The sequence below is a fragment of the Ostrea edulis genome, chromosome 9, assembly GCF_947568905.1.
Source record: "Ostrea edulis chromosome 9, xbOstEdul1.1, whole genome shotgun sequence".
In the NCBI taxonomy this organism is placed as follows: Eukaryota; Metazoa; Mollusca; class Bivalvia; order Ostreida; family Ostreidae; genus Ostrea; species Ostrea edulis.
Window position 1 is genome coordinate 59,013,056 of NC_079172.1, and position 27,439 is coordinate 59,040,494.

Consider the following 27,439-nt stretch of genomic DNA (forward strand, 5'->3'; position numbering starts at 1 on the left):
AGCATGTGTAATTAACCTGAATACCTTGTCCAGACTGTCACACCTCACTGCACTGCTCTCCAAGTACAGGTGTGATTACAGATGGGTGTTAGGTAATTGGCATTATTATTGAGGGTAAACCTTATAAAATTTGACCATTTGTTTGAGAAAATCAGTGGCATATGGCATGTGGGGTTGGCATTATAACGGGGGTGTTAACATGAGAGGAAATCTGCTCTTTAGCATTTTCAGGCAATGAGCAGGGGTGACATGATGGGGGCAATATATCGAGGAGCACTGTAGTTCAAAAAGATCATTCCTGGGTCCCAACAACCATGCTCATTGGAGCGTGGAACATGCACATCATGTGTGACATAGAACAACTATTACATCAGTCTCCTCAGAATTATAGTGATGTATAGATGGATTGGACGGGGGGAGGGGGGGGGGGGGGGGGGGGGAATGACAGCAGGAAACATAATCAGGTACACACTTCTACTCTAACATGGAAATAAGATTGATCACATTATCATCAAAGGCCAATGGAGAAACTTTTTGCATGATGCAATTGTTGAGATCACCATCTTTGTACCACTCCCAATCTCCATGCAGAACAGAAGTTACATGTGTAATATCAACTAACTGTGCCATGATCTATCAACTAACTGTGCCATGATCTAGAGAAAACAGCAAACAGTTTTGCCTAGCACTTAGAAATAATTCCTGGCACTTGGTATTATCGACATAAACTTAAATAATTGAAGATATCTTTAATTATTTAATAGTATTATCAGTTCATTTGATGTGTGCCAAGATTTCTTCAAAATAATATCTTCAATTCCGAATTACTTGAAGATGTCATCAATTCAGTTATTGCACACATTAATTGAATTGATGCAGGCAATAACTGCATACATTAATTGAATAAATGTGCGCATCGATTCAATTGATGAGAACTATAATTGATTTGATGCATGCAGTAATTCAAATGATAAGAGAAATAATTGGTTTGATGCACGCAGCCTATGGCTTCGGGCAACAGATCTGTTCTCGGGTCAAACAAAACAGCTGTTGTCCGAGGACACAGTCAATAACTGTATACTATTGAATTGATGAATAAAGAACTATTCAGCTTAAATACATATAGATCCTAGAAACATCTCACAAATTCACTCCTTGTTGAGTGAAATAAAAATCCTGCTTTAAGCATCAAAACGGTCAACAAAGTTTATTAATAAATATATATAGTCAAACACTTGTAAAAGAAAAAAAACCCCAACAATTATATAAAATTTAAAGATGAGATACGTCATAATAATGCAATATATACCGTCCCACAATCAACCATCAGTTCATATCTTAACTAATATTAAACACTGGTTCATCTCAACCATCAGTTCATATCTTAACTAACATTAAACACTGGTTCATCTCAACCATCAGTTCATATCTTAACTAACATTAAACACTGGTTCATCTCAACCATCAGTTCATATCTTAACTAACATTAAACACTGGTTCATCACAACCATCAGTTCATATCTTAACTAATATCAAACACTGGTTCATCACAACCATCAGTTCATATCTTAACTAATTTTAAACACTGGTTCATCACAATATTAGTCCTCATTGAGTTTATGAATATTCACTACTCCATTAGTGTCTCGTGGTTTTCATTTATCAGCAGAATATTGTTAATTTTCCACATGTGTATCACAGTTAGTAGTCCAAACTCATCAGCAGGGCGGTTCCTCTCTTCACCCAGTGGTCCGGCGACTTCTCTCCCGCCTTCAGTTCTACAGCTACCACGAACGACGGCCTGCCCATACCCCCAGAACGGTTAGGGTAGTAGTAGCATGGAGCCATGTACATTCCTAAGGGAAAAAAGAGTCAGATTAGTCAGAGTACATGCAGCATGGTATATCAATTTTTTGTTCTGTAGTACGTTTTCAATATATACCTTTAGCCGAGTACATGCAGCACGGTATATCAATTTTGTATTCTGTAGTACGTTTTTCAATATATACCTTTAGCCACTTTTTTCTTGTTCTCTACTGGTTTGAAATGAATGGTTGGCATTAAACACACCAACTGCATGGGATTGGCCTCTACCAAGTGAGAGTTCTTCTTGTCCCAGCCTGCTCCTTGTAAGAAAAGGCCCTTAATGTAGACACCATCCTGAAAAAACACCAGAAATTATACATAGATCTACATGTATAATGACCTACTGTAGATAAAATGATTCGCTTTTAATTTTCTATTGCAAAAATACATGTCAGAACTCTTGATTAACAGACGATATGCAAATTCATGTTCACGCGATTTTACGTATACCAGTAATTTCGCCATATTTAGTACTGGTGTGAAATAAGGAATCCACAGTATTTCGCTGTACCAATGACAAGCTTACAACTGTAACTACTCTTACCTAGGAAATATCTTGCGGTGTTTTGAAAGCAAACTAAAACAAAAGATTATAGGATACCTTAGGAGGACCTGTGATGTTGGAGTCATCTACTGTCATTACACTGAATTCCCAGGAGAGAGAGTCCACAGACACCTACAAAATACACAATACAAAATACACCCATGTCTACTGTATACAGACAGATACATAAAATACACCCATAGTCTACTGTATACAGACAGATACATAAAATACACCCATAGTCTACTGTATACAGACAGACATCTACATAATACACCCATAGTCTACTGTATACAGACAGACATCTACAAAATACACCCATAGTCTACTGTATACAGACAGATACATAAAATACACCCATAGTCTACTGTATACAAGGTAAAATGACAGTCACAAATCTTGGTGAGGTCTGCCTTAACACAGCTCTATCTATTATCACACTGAAGACTTACACTATTGAGACGGGCTGAAGTCTGCAGTACGGCGGTGAGGAAACCGGTGGGGAATGTGAAGGCAGACATCCAGAATATCGTAGGAGGGTGCGCAGTGAGGGCCCACTTCTGGAATTGTTCCACTCTCTGCACCAGGTCTCTAGTCCATGCTGCCAATGGTTTCAGTGATGGGTAGGCCTATAATAAATCTAGGAGTTAGTATCCACCACGCCAGCTCACAGTAAAAAAAAAACTACAGGTATTGGTACCTAAAATTACAGGCTGTTCATGCTTAACGAGTAACTAAATACCTTCAACCAAGTAGGAGGCACATTGCCATCATAAATGCACTGGAATATGTTCTCCAGTTCCATTGTCATCACCACTAGTCCCTGAATACCTTTCTCCAGGTCAGTCAGAGAATAACGAATTTCTTCCAGTAGAGCATTATATCGCTGAATCTGTAAATGTGGATGTCACAATTCGTAAACAGTTACATTGATGTGCTAGATAAACCACAAACCAAAGAAAACTGACACCCACCTCTTGTAACAATACCACGGTCAGTGGTGAGGGGTCTACTGACAGGATTTTAGCCGTGTTCTCATAATCTATATTTTCAGGAATTTGCTTGAATATGTTAGCTGCAAGATCCAGAACCTGTAAAACAGAATTTAATGGTAAAATGTACAGAGTTTATTTTTAAACTGATATTTTAGAGTTTACAAGTTTACTGAGACACAAAGGCAACAACTTTGTATTTGCAAGCAAAAAGAAAAACCATAATTAATTTGTAAACAGTGCTATTGTACAGAAGACAGGAATCCATGATGTCCTCCCCCACCCCTCCCGTGCACACCTGTCGAGACAACTGTATCTCATCTCCCCTCCCCCTCCCGTGCACACCTGTCGAAACAACTTATCTCATCCCCCCTCCCCCTCCCGTGCACACCTGTCGAGACAACTATCTCATCCCCTTCCCCTCCCACCTGTCGAGACAACTGTATCTCATCCCCCCTCCCCCTCCCGTGCACACCTGTCGAGACAACTGTATCTCATCCCCCCTCCCCCTCCCATGCACACCTGTCGAGACAACTGTATCTCATCCCCCCTCCCCCTCCCGTGCACACCTGTCGAGACAACTGTTTCTCACATTATCACCAGTGTGAGATCGACTTTACCCATGTGAGACAGCCATGTGAGATTTTTCTGTCTCACACTGCTGCGACGTCATTTGATTGTGATGTCATATATTTTCTATGATTTACGTTACACGGTGAAGATTTACGTTACACAGTGAAGTAAAAATATTTTGCATTGTTATCTTTAAATTTTAATGTAGTATAGCTTTCTGGTGGACAACCTTGGGTTTTTTAGTTTACACTTACAGTGTAAACCATTTTCGGGTATGCTCTTTCTGCCTATCTAATTAGTTTTTGCATCGAAGTTCAAATGAGGATTTTGATAATCTAAAATTTTCTGAAAGCTCCTAATTTTATGCACTAAACTGTTGTTAAAATGTGATAAAAATAATCCTTCATTATTTACTCGTGTGGGATAGGGAAATTCCACCTCTGGAACAAGATTCGCTGTCCAAGACTGCGAATCTTGTCCCCTCGGTGGAATTTCCCTATCTCACACTTGTACTAATGAAGGATTCTATTAATCTCATCCCCCCTCCCCCTCCCGTGCACACCTATCGAGACAACTATATCTCACCCCCCTCCCCCTATTGTGCACACCTGTTGAGACAACTGTATCTCATCTCCCCCCCTCCCCCAACCCCCCTCTACCCTTAAGTGTGATACTTGTGGTTGTAGAACAACATGTCTTACCTTGTCTTCCCGGCTTTCTCCCCCTCCAGTTGATGATACTTGTGGTTGTAGAACAACATGTCTTACCTTGTCTTCCCGGCTTTCTCCCCCTCCAGTTGATGATACTTGTGGTTGTAGAGATAGAAGAGTGTTAAACAACATCCTGGTTTCCTGAATCTGGGACTGAATGTCTGCATTGGGATGCTGTCCAAAAGCTTCCGGTGCATCTACATTAGGGAGCATGCTGACGTACTCTTTGTATGAAGACAGGGGTCCATCCTTTGGTACATAATACGTGGAGACACCAGACACCCTGGAAAATAATTCCAGATCATGAAATGCTGAGTAAACACCAGTCATTTTATTGCATGCTGGTAAATCAAGTAGCAATTCAGGCGGTCGTTTCACTCAACCGATCGCAGAACGTAAATGTACGATTACATTTATTAAGTAAATCTACAGCTGCTCTGTATATTCTGATTACATAGGGCTAGATAGTCACCATGATGTACTGTATTCATGACTACAACCTTCTCTACAACTTCACGTTGTTTTTTATATTTACTTAGCATTGAGTGGCATATTTTCACTTCCATTCACATCTTTTCTATTCATTTCTAAAGAAAATCTGACTTCAAGTCAAGAGGCACTTTCAATAACACCAGCCTAACAGCTACCACTCGACATTCAACAGCATCAGCCTAACAGCTACCACTCGACATTCAACAGCACCAGCCTAACAGCTACCACTCGACATTCAACAGCACCAGCCTAACAGCTACCACTCGACATTCAATAGCACCAGCCTAACAGCTACCACTCGACATTCAACAGCACCACCCTAACAGCTACCACTCGACATTCAATAACACCAGCCTAACAGCTACCACTCGACATTCAACAGCACCAGCCTAACAGCTACCACTCGACATTCAATAGCACCAGTCTAACAGCTACCACTCGACATTCAACAGCACCAGCCTAACAGCTACCACTCGACATTCAACAGCACCAGCCTAACAGCTACCACTCGACATTCAATAACACCAGCCTAACAGCTACCACTCGACATTCAATAGCACCAGCCTAACAGCTACCACTCGACATTCAATAACACCAGCCTAACAGCTACCACTCGACATTCAACAGCACCAGCCTAACAGCTACCACTCGACATTCAACAGCACCAGCCTAACTCTAACCCTAACAGCTACCACTCGACATTCAACAGCACCAGCCTAACAGCTACCACTCGGACCTTGAATGAGTTCTGCATGTATCCACTCTTCAATCTCGACCTTTTCTTGGTAAATGTGGTTCAATGCATACCATTGTTTTTAGAAGTTGAATTCTATACCTTTGATCTTTTTCAAAAGACCTTTGGTTATTGTCAGTGATTGACTGTATGGCTAGATAAGTATCTGCTACTTATATTTTAGCAGTTACTGCTATAAATTTATACACACCTGATTTTTTATCCTTCTAATAGTGTTTTATATTTCTAATTCTGATTAAAATTACCAAAATTTATTTACAGGAATCAATTATTTAAAAAAAAAAAGCTTCATTTCTGAAAATCACACATGAAAGTATGAACTGTGATGCCTCATGCTGGCATACTTCAGGAAGTGTGTTAGGGCCTCATGAAAAGCATGCTGGTGTGAAGCATCACATGTCGTATCCTCATATTTTCAAAACTGAAATTTATTTCTTAAATTTACATTCTACTTAGATGTACTATAATATTTATCAAGATTCACATGGCTATCGTTACAATTTGTTTTAGAAATATCAATGGCTGAAGATACATTTTTATAAATGCTATTTGACAGTAATTCTAAATTAAGGAAACACCGTACTTGTAGAAAGGAATGGTGAGTACTGGATCTTGGAACATCTCTGAAACGTAGGTCATCAGTAGCCTTCTGTCCCAGTCATCAGTAACATGTCCACCATAACTGATTCCGGCGATCAGATATTTCAGGGCTTCCCATGGTGTGTCCTCATACTCATCCAGGTAAATGCTCAGGATGCTCTCTGATACCTGGGGAACAAAATTATTGTGCATCATTCATGAACATTTTTGTGAGCAAAACTTTTCAAACTTAATTTACATGAAAAGATTGTGACCTTGAACTTAACCTTGACACCAAAAAAAATTTGTGTCAAAAGAATGTTTATATGGTAGTTACTAGAGTTTTAAAAAGAGACAAGAACTTCTCTATAATGATTAAACTTGAATTCCCTTCAACAAAGATTGCTCTGTGCCAAGTTTAGTTGAAATTAGTCCTGCAGTTATTGTGAATAGGTTAACTATGTGAAAAGCTAATGATCAGAAAAGCTCACTTCAGCTAAGAATAAATGATACTTCGTTTTAGATATCAAATTTTAAACTTAGACATTCATGAAGTTTATTAGATAGGCTAATCTGGAGTGCATTTCTGTTTTTCATCAAGATCTTGCATTCAGATGATAACATTTTTGGATAGAAATGCCTGAACTACATTTCATGCCATATATTTTGATCAACTTAATATTTTCACAAGCTCACTACTATACACGTACATGTAGTTGTAGCTCTCTCATCTAAGCTACAGCAAGAGATTGATTTTCCTTAACAATTTTCTGCACTTTTGAAACAGTTCAAAAGAGCCATCTATGGAGTCTCGGTATACGTTTGCTTGTAGCCATCTATGGAGGCTCGATATACATTTGCTTGTAGATGATCTCAATAACAAAATGTACAAAAGAAAACCACACTATTTACCTTAAAGTGACAAAGAATTATTAAAGGGGTAGGTGGCCTGGTTTCAAGAACACCACCTTAATGTATATTCATTGTAAAACTGACCTATACCTTAAAATTAAGTTATTATTGTTAAATTTGAAGACAATATGGAATATTCGGTAAATAACAAAATTTTAGAACAGTATATTTGCTTGTAACAGAAGGCCTCAACAACAAAATGTACATGAATCAAACAAGAAACAATTATCAATTGGGGTTGTGAGTACATTGTATAGGTACCAACTTAATAAAATGATCTTTACCTCAAAGTCTGAATCGTTAAATTCGTAGGCAATGTTCCAACCTAACATGAGGAACTTTCTTCTCTCTAACAGAACCGAGTGGAAGAAGCAGAGACAGAAGAGCAGTTTCCTGTATTTATCTTGTTTTGTGCATCGCTGGAACTGAGGCTCCGTAATCAAGTTGTACAGGCGCTTCATGTTGGCTTTCAGTCCCTGACAAAATTTTTATTAGCAAATTAGATTACATATTTACTGGCTGAAATTTCCCACTACTGTGTACAGGGAACTATTCGCCCCGTTTTATTTCCGCCCTTGTTGTCAGTGGGCGAATTTAAGACTGGGCAAAACCATTGTTTTCTCTTATCTCTATTTTAATACAACTCTGTCTGGGCGAATTTAAATTGGAACGAAATCGTCAGCAAGTGCAGAAAGGCAAAAATAACCCTGTATACAGTAAATGATTTATCAATCATGTGGGTTTTTTGAAAAATCCATTTAGGGTTGCAGTTTATACCCGCATGCATTTTTAAAACTGAATTTTATTTCTTGAATATCTCAACATCTGCTTCACATTAAATTTTCTAGATATATGAATTTGTTTTTTGAAATATTAGTAAATCTCATTAGAATTGTAAGTAAATTGCCACTTTCGAGTATTTCAGCAATTTGCTACCAATCAATTTAACATATCATTATGCAAATCACTTCTTGGAAAATCCCTGGCAGTGATTTGTGAAAATTTGTTTCTGAGGAAAACTTTGTTTGCAAAATTTTGTCAACTGTATACAATGTACACATTTAACTAAGAATTACAATAAAACTGTACACCTTTGGTGGTTCAGTTGTTTAACTAACGATTACAATAAAACGATATCTTTGGTGGTTTAGTTGTTTAACTAACAATTACAATAAAACTGTATACCTTTGGTGGTTCAGTTGTCATTTTGATTCCAGTCTGTAGGATGGAGATTGGAAAGTCTGGATGAGGACTACTGCTGAGCCACAAGCGGAATTCTGGGTGCGGGTCCTCCACCTGCAGCTGCTCTACAAGTTTATCTAGCTGGGGCATCCAGCTCAAGGACAGGTGACAATTGGCCAAAAACACCCAATTACCCTACACACACAAAAACATATTTCTAAATAAATACGGTAGATTTAAAAACTCTACTCTTTCCTCAATATACATTTCAAAACGGATTGCATCACCATTTGGTGTTAACTGCAACTTCATTTCAAAACTACACAATACAATAATACAATAAGTCCTTACCTCTCTCACTCCTTGTTTGATCATCCTGGTTGCTATGGGAGCTTGACCTTGACCCAAAGATAAGGAATAGAACCTCTGAGCCATTCCACTCGACTCGGACAGCTGGATCAGAGAGCTAGTGGGATCCTATCAATGGAAGGAGTAAAGTTATCAGAGCCGAATAGGTACAGACCCTTACATCATACAGACGGACCATTAATACGGGAGATAAGATTGTAAAGGGTACTGACCCTTACATCATACAGACGGACCATTAATAAGGGAGATAAGATTGTAACAGACACTGACCACTCCAGCAGACAAGACAAAGATGAGTGGTGTCCTTGTTGTGGAGTCCTCCACCACTTGTTGCATGTCTAGAACAGGTGGTTCTGTGAACTTGGAACCCAGGTTGTTAATGATGAAGGACGTAGCACAGAAAGAGACTCTGTCTGGACGTAGAGAACGGACCAGAAGCATCCTCTGTAGTTCATTGCAGGCATTGTCCCACTCCCCTGTACAAAACACAATACATATCACATGTACAAGACACAATACATGTACCTGTACAAGACACACTATCACCTGTACAAGACACACTATCACCTGTACAAGACATAACATCCCCTGTACAAGACTTATCATCCAATACACAGGGAAAAGTCGCTCACACGATTTTCATGCAAATATTTCACATGAGAAGATGAAAAGTAAGACATACATATATATTATTACTATAGTAACTTGATCCGAAGAGTTGGATCACGTCAAGCTGACAGGTGCAGATCATCAGATCACATGAGACGCAAAGCGTCGAGTTTGATCTGATGATCTGCGCCTGTGAATGAGACGTGATCCAATTCTTTGGATCAACTTACTGTAGTAAGAATAAATCTATTATATACTGGCCCCTTATATATTTTTAAATTCACATTTACAAGATAATGAATGTAATCCAAATTATCTAAAACGCAGACATACAGTGAAATTATATTTTGTGTATGCAATTTTGTTTGTGATGCAGTCGATATATATATATATAATTTTCCACAGAAAACGTTGCGTTGGTGCATTGTGACATCATTGTGATGTCATCAGTTTCAGGGGATACTGATACGTAATCAGAAAACCACAATGTGGTGATACGGAAAATCAGATCACTGTGAAACCAACAGTATCAAAAAACGAAACATTGATGGATATACAAGAATTGATATTCTCTTGAAATAATTACATGGTTTTCATGGACTTGATCTTTCTTGTAATGTGATCGGTTTATAAGCCGAAGATGAAAATTCAACGTATAAAGTGTGATTACAAGCAGGATAACGAAAGTAATGGAAGCCAACAGACACCGATATAAAAACTAAAATACTATATGAAATTTTTTTTTATGATTGTTGCATGAATATCATGCAAACAAATTTGCACAATATTTGCATGATTTTTTAACACAAAGGAATTATGCATGAAAATCATGCAAGCCACCTTACACTGCATGGGTACAAGCAAACTCATTTATAGCCCATTGTGATGTGTTGATTAGCTGACTTATGTTCTCACCAAGTAGTTCACAATAATATCACCATTAGCCATCAATTAATACAAGACGTCAGTAGGTTTAACACCGTTCTGATTTACACTGTACTAACACAACACATTGCTCTAACACTTGTTACTAACCATGCCTAGTACTGACCTGGTAAAGTGGACACCTCAGGCTGGGCTGATGTGTACCAGATATTCCAGTCCCTCGGATATTGTTCAAATGCTGTGATGATCCCGTGGAAGTTGGTCAGCTTCTCCAGTTCAGTAATGTTGTCCCATGCTACATCACCGAGCCAACCGGAGCAGGGATTATCCATCTGATTCTCACGGTCCAGCACCTACAGCAAAGCAACTAACGCTCAAACTGTGTTCATCATTTACAGAAAGTTCTCAAAAAGGCCTCCTCTAGTGGTGTTTCAGTCACATTAGCATTCAAATTTCTCTCTGAAGAAATGTCAGTACATGTATTACTTTATTAAAAGATTAAATGAAACTATTTGGTTAAAAGATATCAATTGACAGTTGGGGTTATTTTAATCTTTCAGTTTTTTTTTTTCTTTTTTGGTCTTTTTTAAAATTATGATTGTTGGATGTGTATAATTGGGTCTATAGGCTTGACCTGCCTTCAAGTACCTGGTTTTATTGCATGGATTAGGTTTAGAAATAACTATAGGGACTCGTCATTATCTGGTATTCAGTTAAAGACCGAGAAAATATAGCACCGCCCTGCAATTTACCAGGTCTGTGAACCCTTGTCAGTCAGGAGAAATTAAGCTTCACATTGGATGCTAGAAATTGATGGACATTTACTTACTAGTCTTTGTGTATACCTCATCGAGACGTACGTGCAATCTTTTGATGCTTACCGCGTTAATCTAGCTCGAGAGGGAAACGGTTTTGGCTTTTTCACGTAGAGAGAGCCACACAATAATAGCTAGTAGTAAATTTTGTAAACATTAATTATTATAGAATATAGTAGGTTATGCTTGGGAATGGATACAATTGATAATAATTATTATGGATTGTTAGAATATAATTTACACGGACATCAATTTTATGCTAAACAGGTTAATTATAAGTTAATACATTGTACGTTAATGAAATCTTATTTACACTCAGTTGAAAATTTATAAGCGTAATTTTCCCTCGAAACATGGCGACAAAAGTACAGGTAACTGTCAATTTGTCGGACGAGAAATTAGCCGCTATAAGGGCTCTCTCTTGCGTATAATGCTTGGAATATGGATCCAGAGGAAGAACGAGTTCTTCGTTTGGACAAGTTACTAGTATTAAAGGAACAATTGGAAAATCCTAATGTCCTGACTGTTTTTGTAGGCCATGCGTTATGGACAAGTCACATAGAAAACTTTGGTAGAATTCTGGTGTGCCGTCCACAAAAACTAATTCAAACATAATAAAACTTTCTAAGCAGTTTTGGGGATATGTTGAGTCATCATAGGGTGTGAGACTATGATTGGTACATCAGCTGTACATAGCCAGAAAATCTGCACCCATCAAATGGATACAAAGAAACTTCGAATAAAGAATATTCTGTCTAATTTGTCAATGGCTAACGTTCTCATTTACAAAATAAATTTATCGAGCTTTAATTCTTACATGTTTGATTTATTAGATTTAATTATCAACGTTTCGATTAACCTGCACAAGAAAAATGACTACCATGAATATTTCAATCTTACAAAACCGTACAGGTAACACAGATAACATCCTGTGTATTTGGGATGGTATACACAAGCTAGCAGGGTTCCCTTGGGCTCAGAGCTTCACACCTGCCTAAAATTAGCTCTGCCCCACACTTACATGCAACTTACCTGAGGAAAACCCACCGATTGAAAACCTCGGCCTTTAAGAATGACTATAGGTACAGTGCTGACAAATTTCGGGTATGGAATTAGGAATTACTACAGTACTGACCAATATCTGGTATAGAATTAGGAATAATACTACAGTACTGACCAATGTCTGGTATAGAATTAGGAATTACTACAGTGCTGACCAATTTCGGGTATGGAATTAGGAATTACTACAGCACTGACCAATATCTGGTATAGAATTAGGAATAATACTACAGTACTGACCAATATCTGGTATAGAATAATCTGAATTAGGAATTACTACAGTGCTGACCAATTTCGGGTATGGAATTAGGAATTACTACAGTACTGACCAATATCGGGTATAGAATTAGGAATAATACTACAGTACTGACCAATATCTGGTATAGAATTAGGAATTACTACAGTGTTGACCAATTTCGGGTATGGAATTAGGAATTACTACAGCACTGACCAATATCTGGTATAGAATTAGGAATTACTACAGTGCTGACCAATATCTGGTATAGAATAAGGAATTACAATGTACTACCGTACTGACCAATATCTGGTATAGAATAAGGAATTACTACAGTACTGACCAATATCTGGTATAGAATAAGGAATTACTACCGTACTGAACAATATCTGGTATGGAATAAGGAATTACTACCGTACTGAACAATATCTGGTATAGAATTAGGAATAATACTACAGTACTGACCAATATCTGGTATAGAATTAGGAATTACTACAGTACTGACCAATATCTGGTATGGAATTAGGAATTACTACAGTACTGACCAATATCTGGTATAGAATTAGGAATTACTACAGTACTGACCAATATCTGGTATAGAATTAGGAATTACTACAGTACTGACCAATATCTGGTATGGAATAAAGAATTACTACAGTACTGACCAATATCTGGTATGATCTATAAATAAATACAGGTACTGACCACTCCTCCTCTGAGGAAAAAGCTGTATTCATCCATGTTGACCTTATTCGCTGCTTCCAGGATTTTGGCACACATTTGGAAGGAGAAAAGTAGTTTATGGCGCTCGAACAAACCACGACAGGTGTATCTATAACAAAATAATTCACCTGTACAAATAGCATGATACATGTATGTAGACTTGTGCTAGGTGTTCCTTACACAGAAATACTGAAAATCCCTGGATATCAGTCACATTTTGCACATTCACTGTTAGCAAACATAAGAAATTTCCGCTCATAAAACTGGCCACGGAAGCAAGTGCCAAGCAGCCAGAGCTGTTGAACACATGTACAATCATCATAAATTATTTATGTATGTGTTGATAAGCGGTTGATGACTTCCTAAGCCTCTGTATGTTTATGTATGTGTTGATAAGCGGTTGACGACTTCCTAAGCCTCTGTATGTTTATGTATGTGTTGATAAGTGGTTAACGATTTCCTAAGCCTCTGTATGTTTATGTATGTGTTGATAAGCGGTTGGTGACTTCCTAAGCCTCTGTATGTTTATGTATGTGTTGATAATGTGTTGATAAGCGGTTGGTGACTTCCTAAGCCTCTGTATGTTTATGTAGGTGTTGATAAGCGGTTGGTGACTTCCTAAGCCTCTGTATGTTTATGTATGTGTTGATAAGCGGTTGGTGACTTCCTAAGCCTCTGTATGTTTATGTATGTGTTGATAAGCGGTTGATGACTTCCCAAGCCTCTGTATGTTTATGTATGTGTTGACAAGTGGAATATGAAATTAACTCTTCAGACATTCTGACCAGTAAGCTAAAAATGTATTATTGTGTGTCCGATTGATGGCAGCGAAATGTATTATTGTGTGTCTGTTGATGGCAGCGAAATGTATTATTGTGTGTCCGATTGATGGCAGCGAAATGTATTTTTGTGTGTCCGATTGATGGCAGCGAAATGTATCATTGTGTGTCTGATTGATGGCAGTGAAATGTATCATTGTGTGTCTGTTGATGGCAGTGAAATGGCACTGAATGCATACCTGTAGACAGCATAAGTATGGTACTCATTCAGATTTTGAATTCTTTCCTCCAGTTTTGAGCTTCTTTGACTTTTTTCAATTGACATGATGAACAACTCTATGTAAGAGTCCAGTGAGAACTGGTACATGGGGTCAATGCGTCCCATGTCATTCAGAACAAAAAACAGAATGGAGGCTCTTTGAGCAGAGGGTCTGTAGCCCTGAAAAAGAAATCAAATGTTCTGAACTGATGTACTGATCGAGAAGATAATTACGTGCCAGATTTTCTCATTGTAGCAAATTCTCCTACCTCCCTCGCGGCATCAATTTTAACCTCTGTTGTTTCTGAAACCTGCAGCTGTTCAGTCACTTCCTGTGATGTAATCTTGGAAGTTTGCAGTGTGTTAACTAACTGTTCATCATCTAACAATGAGCCTTTTGTTTCATTCAGCAGCCTAAAAATCAAGTGTGTGTGGTTGAAAGTAAGAAACAATTAAAATCATTTCATTACCATGATACAGTAAAATATCTGTATCTCGAATATGGTTTATCTCGAATACCCCGCCTGAGTCGAAGTCGACCGCCGGTCCCGGCCGTTTTCCCTACATAAATGATTAAAAAAACTTCTGATATTTCGAACACGGTAATCTCAAATACTCCGCTTATGTCGAAGTATTTTCAAGGTTCCACACCCTAAATTCACCTGGTTTATCTCGAAGTGCAGTAAATTTTCCGCTCTGCTTACCATACCTGGCGGCGTTAAGTCACACATTCACACCCGCAGCTACATCAATTATAATTAATGACCGCTAATCCACGCGCGCCTTTTCCGAGTAGATCCAGGTCGCAATAAACGGTTCAACATCTTGGGTGATAAGTGAAGTCTTCCAACATTACGGCTATAGTTCACCACCAATTATGAACTAACACACCCGATTCCAGGGATGGTGTTTTTAAAAGACACACGCTCTATCATTAACATGTGGGTTAGATAAACGCACAAAATCGTCGATGTACACTTGAAGGTAATGCTCTTAATAACGATAACGCAATTAATAATACACGCTTCATCATTAAAACTAGTACAGAGAAAATACGAAAATTTATTTAATAAACATTTAATAAACAATAAAAATGAATGAACCATTCATTACAACGCAAAAATTACATCCCAGTCGAGCCTGGACATCAGTAAACTTAAAGTAAGCATACAGGCACGGTCATCTTAATTTTGAAACACATTGTGAATTCAGTTGGATGTTTATTTATATTTAAAAAATGAAATGTTTGTCTTTGAAATTCCACAATATTAATTTATCAACTTATATCAAACTATAAGAAACAGCAACGGGGTTTTTGTTCATAATGCAAATCCCATACTATGCATCAAATATCCTCTTTCAAAAAAAATATCCAAGATCGATTTTGGATATCTCGAACCCCCGGATATCTCGAAGTTTTTCCGAGGTCCCTCGGACTTCGAGATAGAGATATTTTACTGTACTTCAATTGACACCATTCTATATGCAACAAAAATTTGTACAATTTAATATCCACTCAGGTTTTCTACATTCTATGTGTCTAGGCTAGTGCTCATTTCACTAAATTAGTCAAAATTAGTCAACTGATAACATCCATCCATCACTTTTGCTCTGTGTGAGTATTTTTGACGGACAAGGACCCCTCTCTCTATTCCCGACCCCTACTCCTACTTGTCTCCCTTTGACCATACCTCAGAATCTCGTCTTCTAGTTCCACTAGTTTCTTCTTGCCTGCTGCAATGCTCCTCACCAAACTGTCCTTTTGTTCCTCCAAATCTGGACGTTCTTTTCTGACCACTATTCCAAGTAACTGAGCTTCCAACCCTGAAATATGCGTTTCAGAATTCTGACAACCTATTTCTTCTCAGTATTTGAAATTAGTGACATACAATATGACTGGCTGCAATACATAAATGAGAAATTAACATGAAGCTAAGCCTTCTCATACCTTGTTCCTTGACAGCAAAGTTGACAATGGTTGTCTTTGTAGAGATCTCCGGAGTGTAATGAGGATTACTCAATTTGGTTGTGATGTAAAATCGGAACTCTGGGTTGTACTCAATCTCTTTGTCTCCAAGCTTTATCATGTATGCACCCCCTACAGTTAAAAAACAAACTCTATCAGAGAAAAGTTTTTGATTTAATTTAATAATATACAAAACAATTTCACCATTTCTTTTAAGATGTTGAATATGGGTAAATCCTAAGAATGTGCTCACCCATTCTCATCCTAAGAATATGCTTACCTATTCTCATCCTGAGAATGTGCTCACCTATTCTCATCCTACAAATGTGCTCACCTATTCTCATCCTAAGAATATGCTCACCTATTCTCATCCTGAGAATGTGCTTACCTATTCTCATCCTAAGAATGTGCTTACCTATTCTCATCCTGAGAATGTGCTCACCTATTCTCATCCTAAGAATATGCTTACCTATTCTCATCCTAAGAATATGCTTACCTATTCTCATCCTAAGAATGTGCTCACCTATTCTTATCCTAAGAATATGCTTACCTATTCTCATCCTGAGAATGTGTTCACCTATTCTCATCCTACAAATGTGCTCACCTATTCTCATCCTGAGAATGTGCTCACCTATTCTCATCCTACGAATGTGCTCACCTATTCTCATCCTAAGAATGTGCTCACCTATTCTCATCCTAAGAATGTGCTTACCTATTCTCATCCTAAGAATGTGCTTACCTATTCTCATCCTAAGAATGTGCTTACCTATTCTCATCCTAAGAATGTGCTTACCTATTCTCATCAGTGATTTGTTCAATACAGGATCAAGAGAAGGATCTAATTTTTCTTGCACATTTTGCAAAACAACTGGCAGACCAAACTGGATGGCTGATTCCAGCGTTCTCATGTAATCACTTTGCTGAAGATCGATCACTTTAAGACCCTGAACGAACACAAAATTGGGTAATATTACACAACATATCAATGAATTTACCAAATGTCATATCCGAGTCTGTAATAGTGTACATTTTTGTAATTTTATCTTACCAGTTTTAAACATACAGTCAAACCTCATTATCTTGAACTCGATGGGATTGAGAAAAAACTTCGAGATATCCGAGGATTCCAGATATTGAGGGTAAATTATACTTGAAGAATAAGTTGAATGGGACTTCCCAATCACTACGATATATCCATGGTATTTGATATATCGGTGTTTAAGATATCAAAGTTCAACTGTATGTATGTGTGTTTGAAATATTCATGGAAAACTTATTTTCACATCAAGGCACACATTAATGCAAAAATACAGTACTTTGTGAATTTTTTTTTAGATTTATAGTATGGAGATAAGTCAATGAATGGAGTGATATTTAGAAACTTGCCCTTGAGGCCTCCATGTTTTTTATCCATTTGATGGCCTGGCCCTGTGGATCCACCATTAGCGGCCATCTGTTGGATGATGTCACGATGACTCCATTCTCTGTAGAGAAACTGTCACTAGGCAACCCTTGAATATTCCAGTCCCTGACCTGAGTTGGTTTGGCCATAAATTCACAGAAGTTGAAGTTTGGAGCGCATGGAATTCCAAGTTTTCTCACCTGACAAAATCATTGTATCTAATTAAATACGGTGCAAAACAAACATAAAACTGAATCGGTTCAAACAAACTTAACAAACGTTGTGAAAGTCCTTAAATATTAACATTGGTACCTCTTCAATCCATTTCTTCTGTACGAGTTCATCTCTGTAGTTAGATAGGAAGGGCCCCATATAAGACATGAATGCAGCTGCCATTAGACAGTCTCCTCCAAGGTAACCCATTCTTTCCTCAAGATCCTGAAAAATTGATTATCAACTTCAAGTTCACTTCATAGTCTTGTCTACATGTACTACACACACCGGTCTCCTTGTCAGGTCCATATACCCTGCCACTGTTAGGATTCTTATACTAACAGTTTCCCATCACTGTTAAGACCCCATACCTCGATAGTTGCTGTTACTGTTAACACCCCATACCTCGATAGTTGCTGTTACTGTTAACACCCCATACCTCGATAGTTGCTGTTACTGTTAACACCCCATACCTTCACAGTTTCCTGCCACCGCTCTTTCTCCCCTGCCAGACCTGACATTAGTTTGGTGGCCCTCTCCAACATCAGTTCTGTGTATTCAGCCTTCCTCTTCAGCTCCTCTTTTTGAGCTAGCTTCTCATCATACTGCTGCTTCAACTCCGCCATTTTAGCCTCCACCTGTTAAACATGAATTGTACACAAAATAATGGACTTGTTAATACTAAAACTCATCTCTCTATCAATTAATAATGCAGAATGTTCATAAATAAACCACTTACATTCTTATCAACTTGCATGGCACACAATCAAGTCATGGCATGTCAACAGGCATATTTGCTAAGGACTATATTTCCTTTGATAGAATATTTGACAATCTTTTAGTTACCTCAGCCAGTTTTGCTTTAGCATCAGCAAGAGCTTCCTGTTTTTCCTTGAGTTGTGACATGGCTGCATTAAGCCTCTGTTTCTTAGGCTCCACTACCCGGTAGATTCGGCCATAGACTTCCATGGCTCGGACCCACATACACAAAGATTTTGCAGCACCGGACACACGACCTATGATTTCAGGCTGAAAGTCTGATTGTGCACAGTAACCTCCAATCTTCTTCAGGACCCGGTCACTAATGTTGTCCTTGTCAAAATTCATCAATTGTTTGATAAAAGTCTGTTCACCTGTAAAACATTCGGACTGCTTTATCAACCGTCAAACAGAAATATCTAATAAAAAGGAAAGGTCTAGGCATAAATCATATTCTTTATCTTCTGTTATCTTCATCGATCCTTAGCTAATCAGGCAATTTTGGAGGGAAAAAAACAAAGAATAACATTCATGCTATCATAATTACAATTGCACATCATAGTATAATGGTCAACACATACACCTATGCACGCACACTCGTATGTACATTTATAGCACTAAAATGACCCTGCAACAAGTTTTCTTTCTCTGAACAAAGAAGCTAATCACGTGTGGAAAATTAAACAAATGTAGTAAACTACATGTTTGTTGTTTGGATTAAAGTTGGATTGTTATGGAAGATTTTTTGGAGAACCAAATTTTTACAATATTTTGCATCATTATTCCAGAAATTCACATGTATTGTTGAATTGTACACAAATCTGTGGCACATTATTTATTTGTCTTGATCCCTAGGTTATTAATGGATTAAAAATCATGCCATATACTCTGTTGAACTGCTACAGGTATCAAATTCACATATGTACTTGGCCGTGAGTTAATATCGATTTGTTCGAATCAAAAACTGTATCACTGGATAGTTACGAAAATGCAGATTCTTTTTTTATATTGTTAATTGAAATGATATATATTTAGTAATTTTTAACATGATCTGGTATTTTCCTGTATAAAATGTCACGCATGTACAGTGTACCTGTATAAAATGTCACTCACATACCGTGTACCTGTATAAAATGTCACGTACCGTGTACCTGTATAAAATGTCACATACAGTGTACCTGTATAAAATGTCACTCCATACCATGTACCTGTATAAAATGTCACGTACCGTGTACCTGTATAAAATGTCACGTACCGTGTACCTGTATAAAATCTGACGTACTGTGTACCTGTATAAAATGTCACTCACACACAGTGTACCTGTATAAAATGTCACTCCATACCGTGTACCTGTATAAAATGTCACTCACGTACCGTGTACCTGTATAAAATGTCACTCCATACCGTGTACCTGTATAAAATGTCACTCACGTACCGTGTACCTGTATAAAATGTCACTCACACACAGTGTACCTGTATAAAATGTCACTCCATACCGTGTACCTGTATAAAATGTCACTCCATACCGTGTACCTGTATAAAATGTCACTCACGTACCGTGTACCTGTATAAAATGTCACGTACCGTGTACCTGTATAAAATCTGACGTACTGTGTACCTGTATAAAATGTCACTCACACACAGTGTACCTGTATAAAATGTCACTCCATACCGTGTACCTGTATAAAATGTCACTCACGTACCGTGTACCTGTATAAAATGTCACTCACATACCGTGTACCTACGTCTGTTTGATTCATGTTACGAGGCCATTGCTTTATTTTTAAACTCTAGGTAAAAGCGAGTTACTGTTTTTCAAAAGTATGACAATTCATATTTGTACTAATGAGCTTGGCCGGTTTTGTCCCAAGATATTGGCTTGGATGATTATAGATCTCGAGTGTGAAATATACATGTATGCATTCATTTATTTTACGATAAGGTTGAGCTTGATTGTTTACTTTTAGAGCTTTTAGTGCATGTGGTCTATAGTTTAGTATAATTGTTTTTAGTCCTAGTTAAAAATACACCCAAATATCTACAGTACATGAATATTTCAATTCTAGTGTTTTGAAATACATGTAAGCGTTAACATTATCATGATTTATTAATATAATAAAGCAAATTGTTAATGTTCATTTCATATTACACATCAACGAAGTAAGCATACTGATAACTTATATGAAGATCTAACATATGTGATTCAGTTATCCGGATGCTTCATTTATCCGGATGATTTTGCTGGGAACCAAAGTGTCCAGATTAACAAGGCTCCACTGTATATACGTATAGACAGAAAATGAGGACTTACCAAGTTGTCTTTTGGCCTCAGCCCATGTGGGCTCATTGCCTCGCAGAATCATCACAGCTTCCATTACTTTTTCCACCAGCATAGGAGGCCGACCGTATGACTTGATTTCTGTCATATCTTTTTTATTTAGAGATTCCAGAGCCTAAAAATTCACATTCTTAAAATAGTATACTATTAAACAACAGTTTAAACATGAATAAAAAAGAAAAAGAATTGTATCATACAGCAATAGCTTCCTGCAGCGCTGGCAGAGCCTCGTCTAAATCATGTTGGGCAAGGTCGGCCATGTGTTGACATTTGCTCTCCTCCTCAGCAATCCTCTCGCTCTTCTGTGCCACTGACTATAACACAAATTCCACATATATACTTGCATAAATTCCACACATATACTTACATAAATTACATTTTTACATAAATTCCACACATATACCTGCACAAATTCCACGTAAATACATAGTAAGAATAAAAAACTTTCCGCATTCTCTCTTCTTAATTGATTGCTATCTGATCGGAGTTATAGCATTCATATGTTGCATGTTTTCAGTTTTACATGCAGTGGGTCTAAGTGACCACTGACCTTCTGCTGCTCGTCCGCCTCCCGCTTTTGTTGAACTATGATCACCAGGTATTCATCACACTGTTTCTGGAACTGGGCCACTTTAGTTTTGGCATCCTCTAGCTCTAGAGACATTTTCTCCACTTTCTGTCGCGTGTCATCAATCTTGCTCAGACCGTTTCGCAGCTTATCGGCTGCCCCTCCTAGTTCATTTTTCTTGTCATATAAAAGTCTGAAAATTAAAGAAATCCTTGGTATGAAAATGATGACACTATTATTAGTTGAGTAAAAGGACTTTTATAGAGAGGCCATTGTGAGACAGAATCAGTCGAACAGTCACCTGGAATGTGTGTGGTAACTTTAGTACACAATTAAAAATTTGTGTGAATAGTCAATGGAACACCTACTTTTTGTATCCGGACACTAGCTCAAGATAGTTTGTGGGGGTGACGTAGTTGTGTCTTCTGAGTTCAATCAACATCCTCTTGGAGTATTCTGTTACAGACTTGTGCATCACAGAGAACATTTTAGCCAGCGATGGCTTCAGCTTGTCCTGAAATTGAACACAAAATGATTTGTCATGAAAATATTTGAAAAATGGATCATGAAAATAAATAATGATGAAATACAACAATGATGAATACAGTGAACAACAGAGCATTATTCAGATGACAACAACGATGAATACAGTGAACAACAGAGCAATATTCAGATGACAACAACGATGAATACAGTGAACAACAGATCAATGACAATAATCTGAAGAAGACTACCTCCTCCTCTGATCCCAGAGTGATTTCGTTGAGGTATTTGTCTGCAACCTCCAGTAAGGCATCTGCTGGCCACTCACTGAACCAATCAATGGTAGTACAGTTCACAAAGGCTGGATACATACGAATCCGGTTTCTGCAGGAAAATGTTGACAAATGGATGACCATATCAAAGTTGTTTTTTTTAATTCTTTTTATGTCTAATAGTTGTGACAATTTTTGTTTTTTACAGAATTTGTGCATACAATTATAACTAATGCATCTTTGAGAGTTAATGATGTCAAGTTACTAATTTGATATTGATTGCAAAAGACTAGCTGCAGGACTTTCTCACTAACCTGAAGGGCTCTCCCACTGGGCTCATACACAACACAATATGCATGTTGCCTCGTACACGTTCAATCAAGAATGCAAAGATGCTCTGAGGGCTGTCATCCAATCCCTCTTTCTTGGCAATGTCACTCAGAGCATTTCGCACCTAGTATCGTCAAACACAAGATGCACAAGATCAAATCAAACATAGCAAGTATTTCTATCCAGATGATAGGTCTGGCGATACATTGCTAAACATGTACATCATGTGGTTGCACTAAAATGTCTGTCATTTCTTTCTCTTTGCTCAATTCATTAATTTAGTTAGTTCACAGATCACAGAAAAAGTGTTACTCTTAAACCAACCTCATTCCATTAGAAAGAATCTTTAAACTTTAAACCATTAATATATTTTGTTAATTAGAATCATTGTCCGATATAAATAATCTATTGTTTTCAGTATTTCATAATCCATGACTTTAAACAGAGTGGACCTTAAAAAGCTGATTTTGATCCTAGGTTAATAGTTAGTGTCATTGAATGAGCAAAGAGAAAGAAACTTGTATAAAAACAATATCTAATTTGTCAGAACAACCCATCATCCACGTGTATCTTAATTTGTCAGAACAACCCATCATCCACGTATAGCCAGTTTTGTCTCAGTGTATCTAGGAAACTATACGTCACACTGCACCACTGAAGTCTGAATATATTTGGATCTAGGCTGAGTGCAAGGGTGCATATAAACACTGTTATGACAAAACAAATATCGTATTCATCCTATTGAATGCCCCAGCGATTAAAAAATTGGAAAAGGGGAGGGGGGGGGGTGTTATTTAGTATTTAGTGTTTCAATTAAGATTTTGAGAAATGTTTAAACATCAAATTCTAAATGAGTTATTGTGATACTTTCCTTTACGATAATATAATTCACTGAAGTCATTTTGATTTATTATTTCAACTTGTCAAAACAACATAATAAATACAACCAAGATATAGTAGCTATTACTGGTATAAGGTATGTTATACTGTGTTTAAATGGGGAGGGGGCTCATAATTTTTAAGAATTGAAAAAAGGCCTAGGGGTGCTTATATGCTCAATAGGATAAATATGGTAATTGAAATTGATTTAAAACAATCAGTCAAATTAATTCCACATCACTCCCAAGTTCTAGTCTACACACATCTGACAGTTTAACATACAGAGAACAGTGGACAATACAGCACATACAGTGTCTATTACAACATTGAAATCAAGTGTGAATTTTTAAAGAACATTGGTCGGCCAGCATTCCTGACACATTTTTTCACGAAACGACTGATTTCAATCACCACCGTATTTATCAGTTGTAAGAAGTTTTGTATACCTATTACACTGAGTTAAACCTTTGTAGCCCCTCCCGAAACTATACACAGGCTTCTCAAATCTTGTTAGGATATTATTCATCATGAAGCCATTACACTGATGATATGCGAGACATACATAATCGGTAATTTCCATATCTATCCAAAATCAGTAATTAAGTGAACCTGAACCTGTGTAATGACATATATATAACAACCTCAAAATCAGTGGTTGAAATCAGCTGAATAGGTGATCGAGACCAGCTGAATTGTGATCGAGACCAGCTGAATCGTGATCGAGACCAGCTGAAAAGGTGATCGAGACCAGCTGAATCGGTGATCGAGACCAGCTGAATCGTGATCGAGACCAGCTGAAAAGGTGATCGAGACCAGCTGAATCGGTGATCGAGACCAGCTGAATCGGTGATCGAGACCAGCTGATTTGAAATCAGTTTAATTGGTGATTGAAATCAGCTGAACTGCTGATTGAGCCCAGCTGAATCAATGCAGTGTTATAGCAACACTAGAATCAGTGACTGGGCTCAGCTGAATCTATGCAGTGGCACATCAATACCAAAATGCTGGGTTACCTCCTCAAATTCATCGGGCTTGTACAAATTGGGAACTTCACCACTACTGAGTACATTGTTAATGTCCTCTAGGAAGCCTTCCTCTACCACCTGAGTGTCATTAAAGATAAACACTGTTGTCTTATTGTCCACGCCGGCCTGCCAGTACAGTCTCTTCAGATCTAAATAATAACATAATTATACAATTCTCAGCAAGTTCACACCAATCAAAGCACGATATGGCAACGTACTAGATATACTTATATAAGGATGCACTGATATCTCGGAATTCATTCTTGCAACTATACATGGATGTACTGACCATCTCGGAATTCATTTTTGCGATAATGTTTGGTGACTTCTATTTGGAATGTGGTGTATTCACAGATGTAAGCTGCCAGCCTTGTTAAGCTCTGTCTGCCACTCCCACCGATACCGATCAGGAGCATGTTTCCTCGAGGCTGTCGGATCACTCGAACTATTTTAGACACTGTAAAATAAACAACTCATGCTTTTAATTATAATCCAGGGCTATATTTTTGCTAGATTCAAGTAAACTTTGCATTCAAAGTTCAACAGTATTGCTGATTTTACAAATTCGAACCTAAATTGTCAAATCATTGTTGTAATTTTAATGTAAACGATTTCTGACCGTGTTCTATTGCATCCCTGAAGAGCACCAGGTCCATGTTGACAACGCCTGGGGTGCTGTTGTACTCTTCCAAAAAGTCAGTCATTGCCTTCTTCAGCTGGTTAATATCCTGTATATCTTCATATACATTGTCTGGATTCATGTAATCACCTGAATAGAATACAGTACAACCTCAATATTCTGCTGCAAAATCACATTGTCTGGATTCATGTAATCACCTGAATAGAATACAGTACAACCTCAATATTCTGCTGCAAAATCACATTGTCTGGATTCATGTAATCACCTGAATAGAATACAGTACAACCTCAATATTCTGCTGCAAAATCACTACATTGTCTGGATTTGTGTAATCACCTGAATAGAATACAGTACAACCTCAATATTCTGCTGCAAAATCACATTGTCTGGATTCATGTAATCACCTGAATAGAATACAGTACAACCTCAATATTCTGCTGCAAAATCACATTGTCTGGATTCATGTAATCACCTGAATAGAATACAGTACAACCTCAATATTCTGCTGCAAAATCACATTGTCTGGATTCATGTAATCACCTGAATAGAATACAGTACAACCTCAATATTCTGCTGCAAAATCACTACATTGTCTGGATTTGTGTAATCACCTGAATAGAATACAGTACAACCTCAATATTATGCTGCAAAATCACATTGTCTGGATTCATGTAATCACCTGAACAGAATACAGTACAACCTCAGTATTTCAGTTTGAAATTCAAGTCAGGAAGGCATAATTGTACCAAATGGTAGAAATAATTTCAAAAGCAAACACATAAAAAACAAACCTATATTCTTGTCGAGATTTTAAGCAACACAACAAATGAACACAAAATTCATCTATGGACCAAGAATAACCATTCAATCCTCATGTATAAATGTGTATTCTATACAATGTAAAATTCTAACTATCATGCCAACAAATTCGAGAAATAATCAACAATTATTATAGATATAGAAAGCCCATGGCTTACTGGTCGCTTACATATTAAACAACACAAAACTAAAAATAGAATTGGTGTTTGTGCAACAAATGAGTCTTTTATCAAAGAAGTAAAGTTTTTCTGCGAATAGTTGCAAAGATACTGGTATTACTAATCAAATTATCACTTACACTAATCCAAATCCAGCCTTACCACTTTCCCAGCATGGATATTCTTCAATGACATGTCGCATGGCCATCTCTAAGACCTTGGATTTTGCCTTTAGTGATGCCATGCCCTAAGGTGATCAGCTCTGAATTCTATTACTAAGAACCTTTCTGATGATATGTCACATAAAACCTTTGTAGAATTCGGATTTTCCACACTGATTCCCCCCTCCCCTACATCTCAGGAGCGATCATGACAATCTTTACTAAAACCTTTCTGCACTAGTTGCAGATTTCATGCATTTTCAGTAAATACAGTAAAATAAACTTATAGCGAAGTGCTGGAGATGAATATTTTGATTTCGCTATGAAGGCAATTCATTTCATGCAGCAAGTTCATAATATGTTTCTAAACTACAAGAAATAAAAATCACTTCACCATAAGTGTGAATTCATTATAAGCATGTATATTCCCTGTAACAGTGTTTTACTTTAATCCATATTCTGAACAGCTGATTCAGAGTCCAGTCCAATTATAATAAGATTTTCTAAGATTTAATACATTTCCTGTATATGAATTCCACATAACACTCCATCTTCTAAGAAAATTTTGGTCCCACCCCTAAGGCCCTTTTGAGGAAAGGACACTTAAATTTACTATCCTCTAAATTGTCTGCCCTACAAAATGCAATATACAATATTGAAAGTTGTCCATGTACTTTTTGAAACGTTGGAAATAAATACCAACAGATGAAACACAACAACCTATGACACTGATTTAAGTAGGCCACCTGATTGATACTGATTAAAGAGGCAAATTGAGTAACATCAGTTGCAGTGGGCTCCTCGAATAACTCTTCTAAATAGGCTTGAGAGAATAATTTCCAAAGTTGACCTACCAAAAATTGGAGGTTGTTTGTTTGGACATATATTGTGGTAAGTCTGGTCAAACAGCGTGCCAAGTTTCTCTGTCATCAAGTTCACAAAAGTCTCCGTATCTTTTTCATCCACCAGACGATCAGAAAACACCCTATTGATACACAAGACAGTTAATACTGGTTGAAGATGATCAGAAAACACCCTATTGATACACAAGACAGTTAATACTGGCTGGAAACATGACAAAAAGACTGT

At 37.5% G+C, this 27,439-nt stretch overlaps 1 protein-coding gene across 2 annotated transcripts in view; it reads right to left on the minus strand.

The window, feature by feature from the left end:
- Positions 1–1,192: 1,192 nt before the first annotated feature.
- The window catches only part of LOC125659630 (dynein axonemal heavy chain 2-like), a 59,598-nt gene continuing 33,351 nt past the window's right edge, over positions 1,193–27,439 (minus strand). For both annotated transcript variants that reach the window (XM_048891366.2, XM_056149695.1), the window contains 33 exons: positions 27,205–27,335; positions 25,192–25,341; positions 24,862–25,029; positions 24,561–24,721; positions 22,653–22,792; positions 22,318–22,450; positions 21,952–22,097; positions 21,566–21,776; positions 21,213–21,329; positions 20,989–21,130; positions 18,765–19,051; positions 18,392–18,556; positions 18,018–18,143; positions 17,690–17,905; positions 17,097–17,247; positions 16,286–16,435; positions 16,029–16,161; positions 14,607–14,751; positions 14,318–14,517; positions 13,282–13,408; positions 10,634–10,820; positions 9,244–9,449; positions 8,956–9,081; positions 8,608–8,799; positions 7,707–7,898; positions 6,515–6,699; positions 4,743–4,968; positions 3,385–3,501; positions 3,153–3,302; positions 2,863–3,039; positions 2,468–2,542; positions 2,010–2,160; positions 1,193–1,856 (listed from right to left, as the gene is read on the minus strand). In XM_048891366.2, the coding sequence (XP_048747323.2) occupies positions 1,702–1,856; positions 2,010–2,160; positions 2,468–2,542; positions 2,863–3,039; positions 3,153–3,302; positions 3,385–3,501; positions 4,743–4,968; positions 6,515–6,699; positions 7,707–7,898; positions 8,608–8,799; positions 8,956–9,081; positions 9,244–9,449; positions 10,634–10,820; positions 13,282–13,408; positions 14,318–14,517; positions 14,607–14,751; positions 16,029–16,161; positions 16,286–16,435; positions 17,097–17,247; positions 17,690–17,905; positions 18,018–18,143; positions 18,392–18,556; positions 18,765–19,051; positions 20,989–21,130; positions 21,213–21,329; positions 21,566–21,776; positions 21,952–22,097; positions 22,318–22,450; positions 22,653–22,792; positions 24,561–24,721; positions 24,862–25,029; positions 25,192–25,341; positions 27,205–27,335 (5,338 nt within the window). In that variant the 3' untranslated portion in view covers positions 1,193–1,701. The remainder of the gene's footprint in view (positions 1,857–2,009; positions 2,161–2,467; positions 2,543–2,862; positions 3,040–3,152; positions 3,303–3,384; positions 3,502–4,742; positions 4,969–6,514; positions 6,700–7,706; positions 7,899–8,607; positions 8,800–8,955; positions 9,082–9,243; positions 9,450–10,633; positions 10,821–13,281; positions 13,409–14,317; positions 14,518–14,606; positions 14,752–16,028; positions 16,162–16,285; positions 16,436–17,096; positions 17,248–17,689; positions 17,906–18,017; positions 18,144–18,391; positions 18,557–18,764; positions 19,052–20,988; positions 21,131–21,212; positions 21,330–21,565; positions 21,777–21,951; positions 22,098–22,317; positions 22,451–22,652; positions 22,793–24,560; positions 24,722–24,861; positions 25,030–25,191; positions 25,342–27,204; positions 27,336–27,439) is intronic.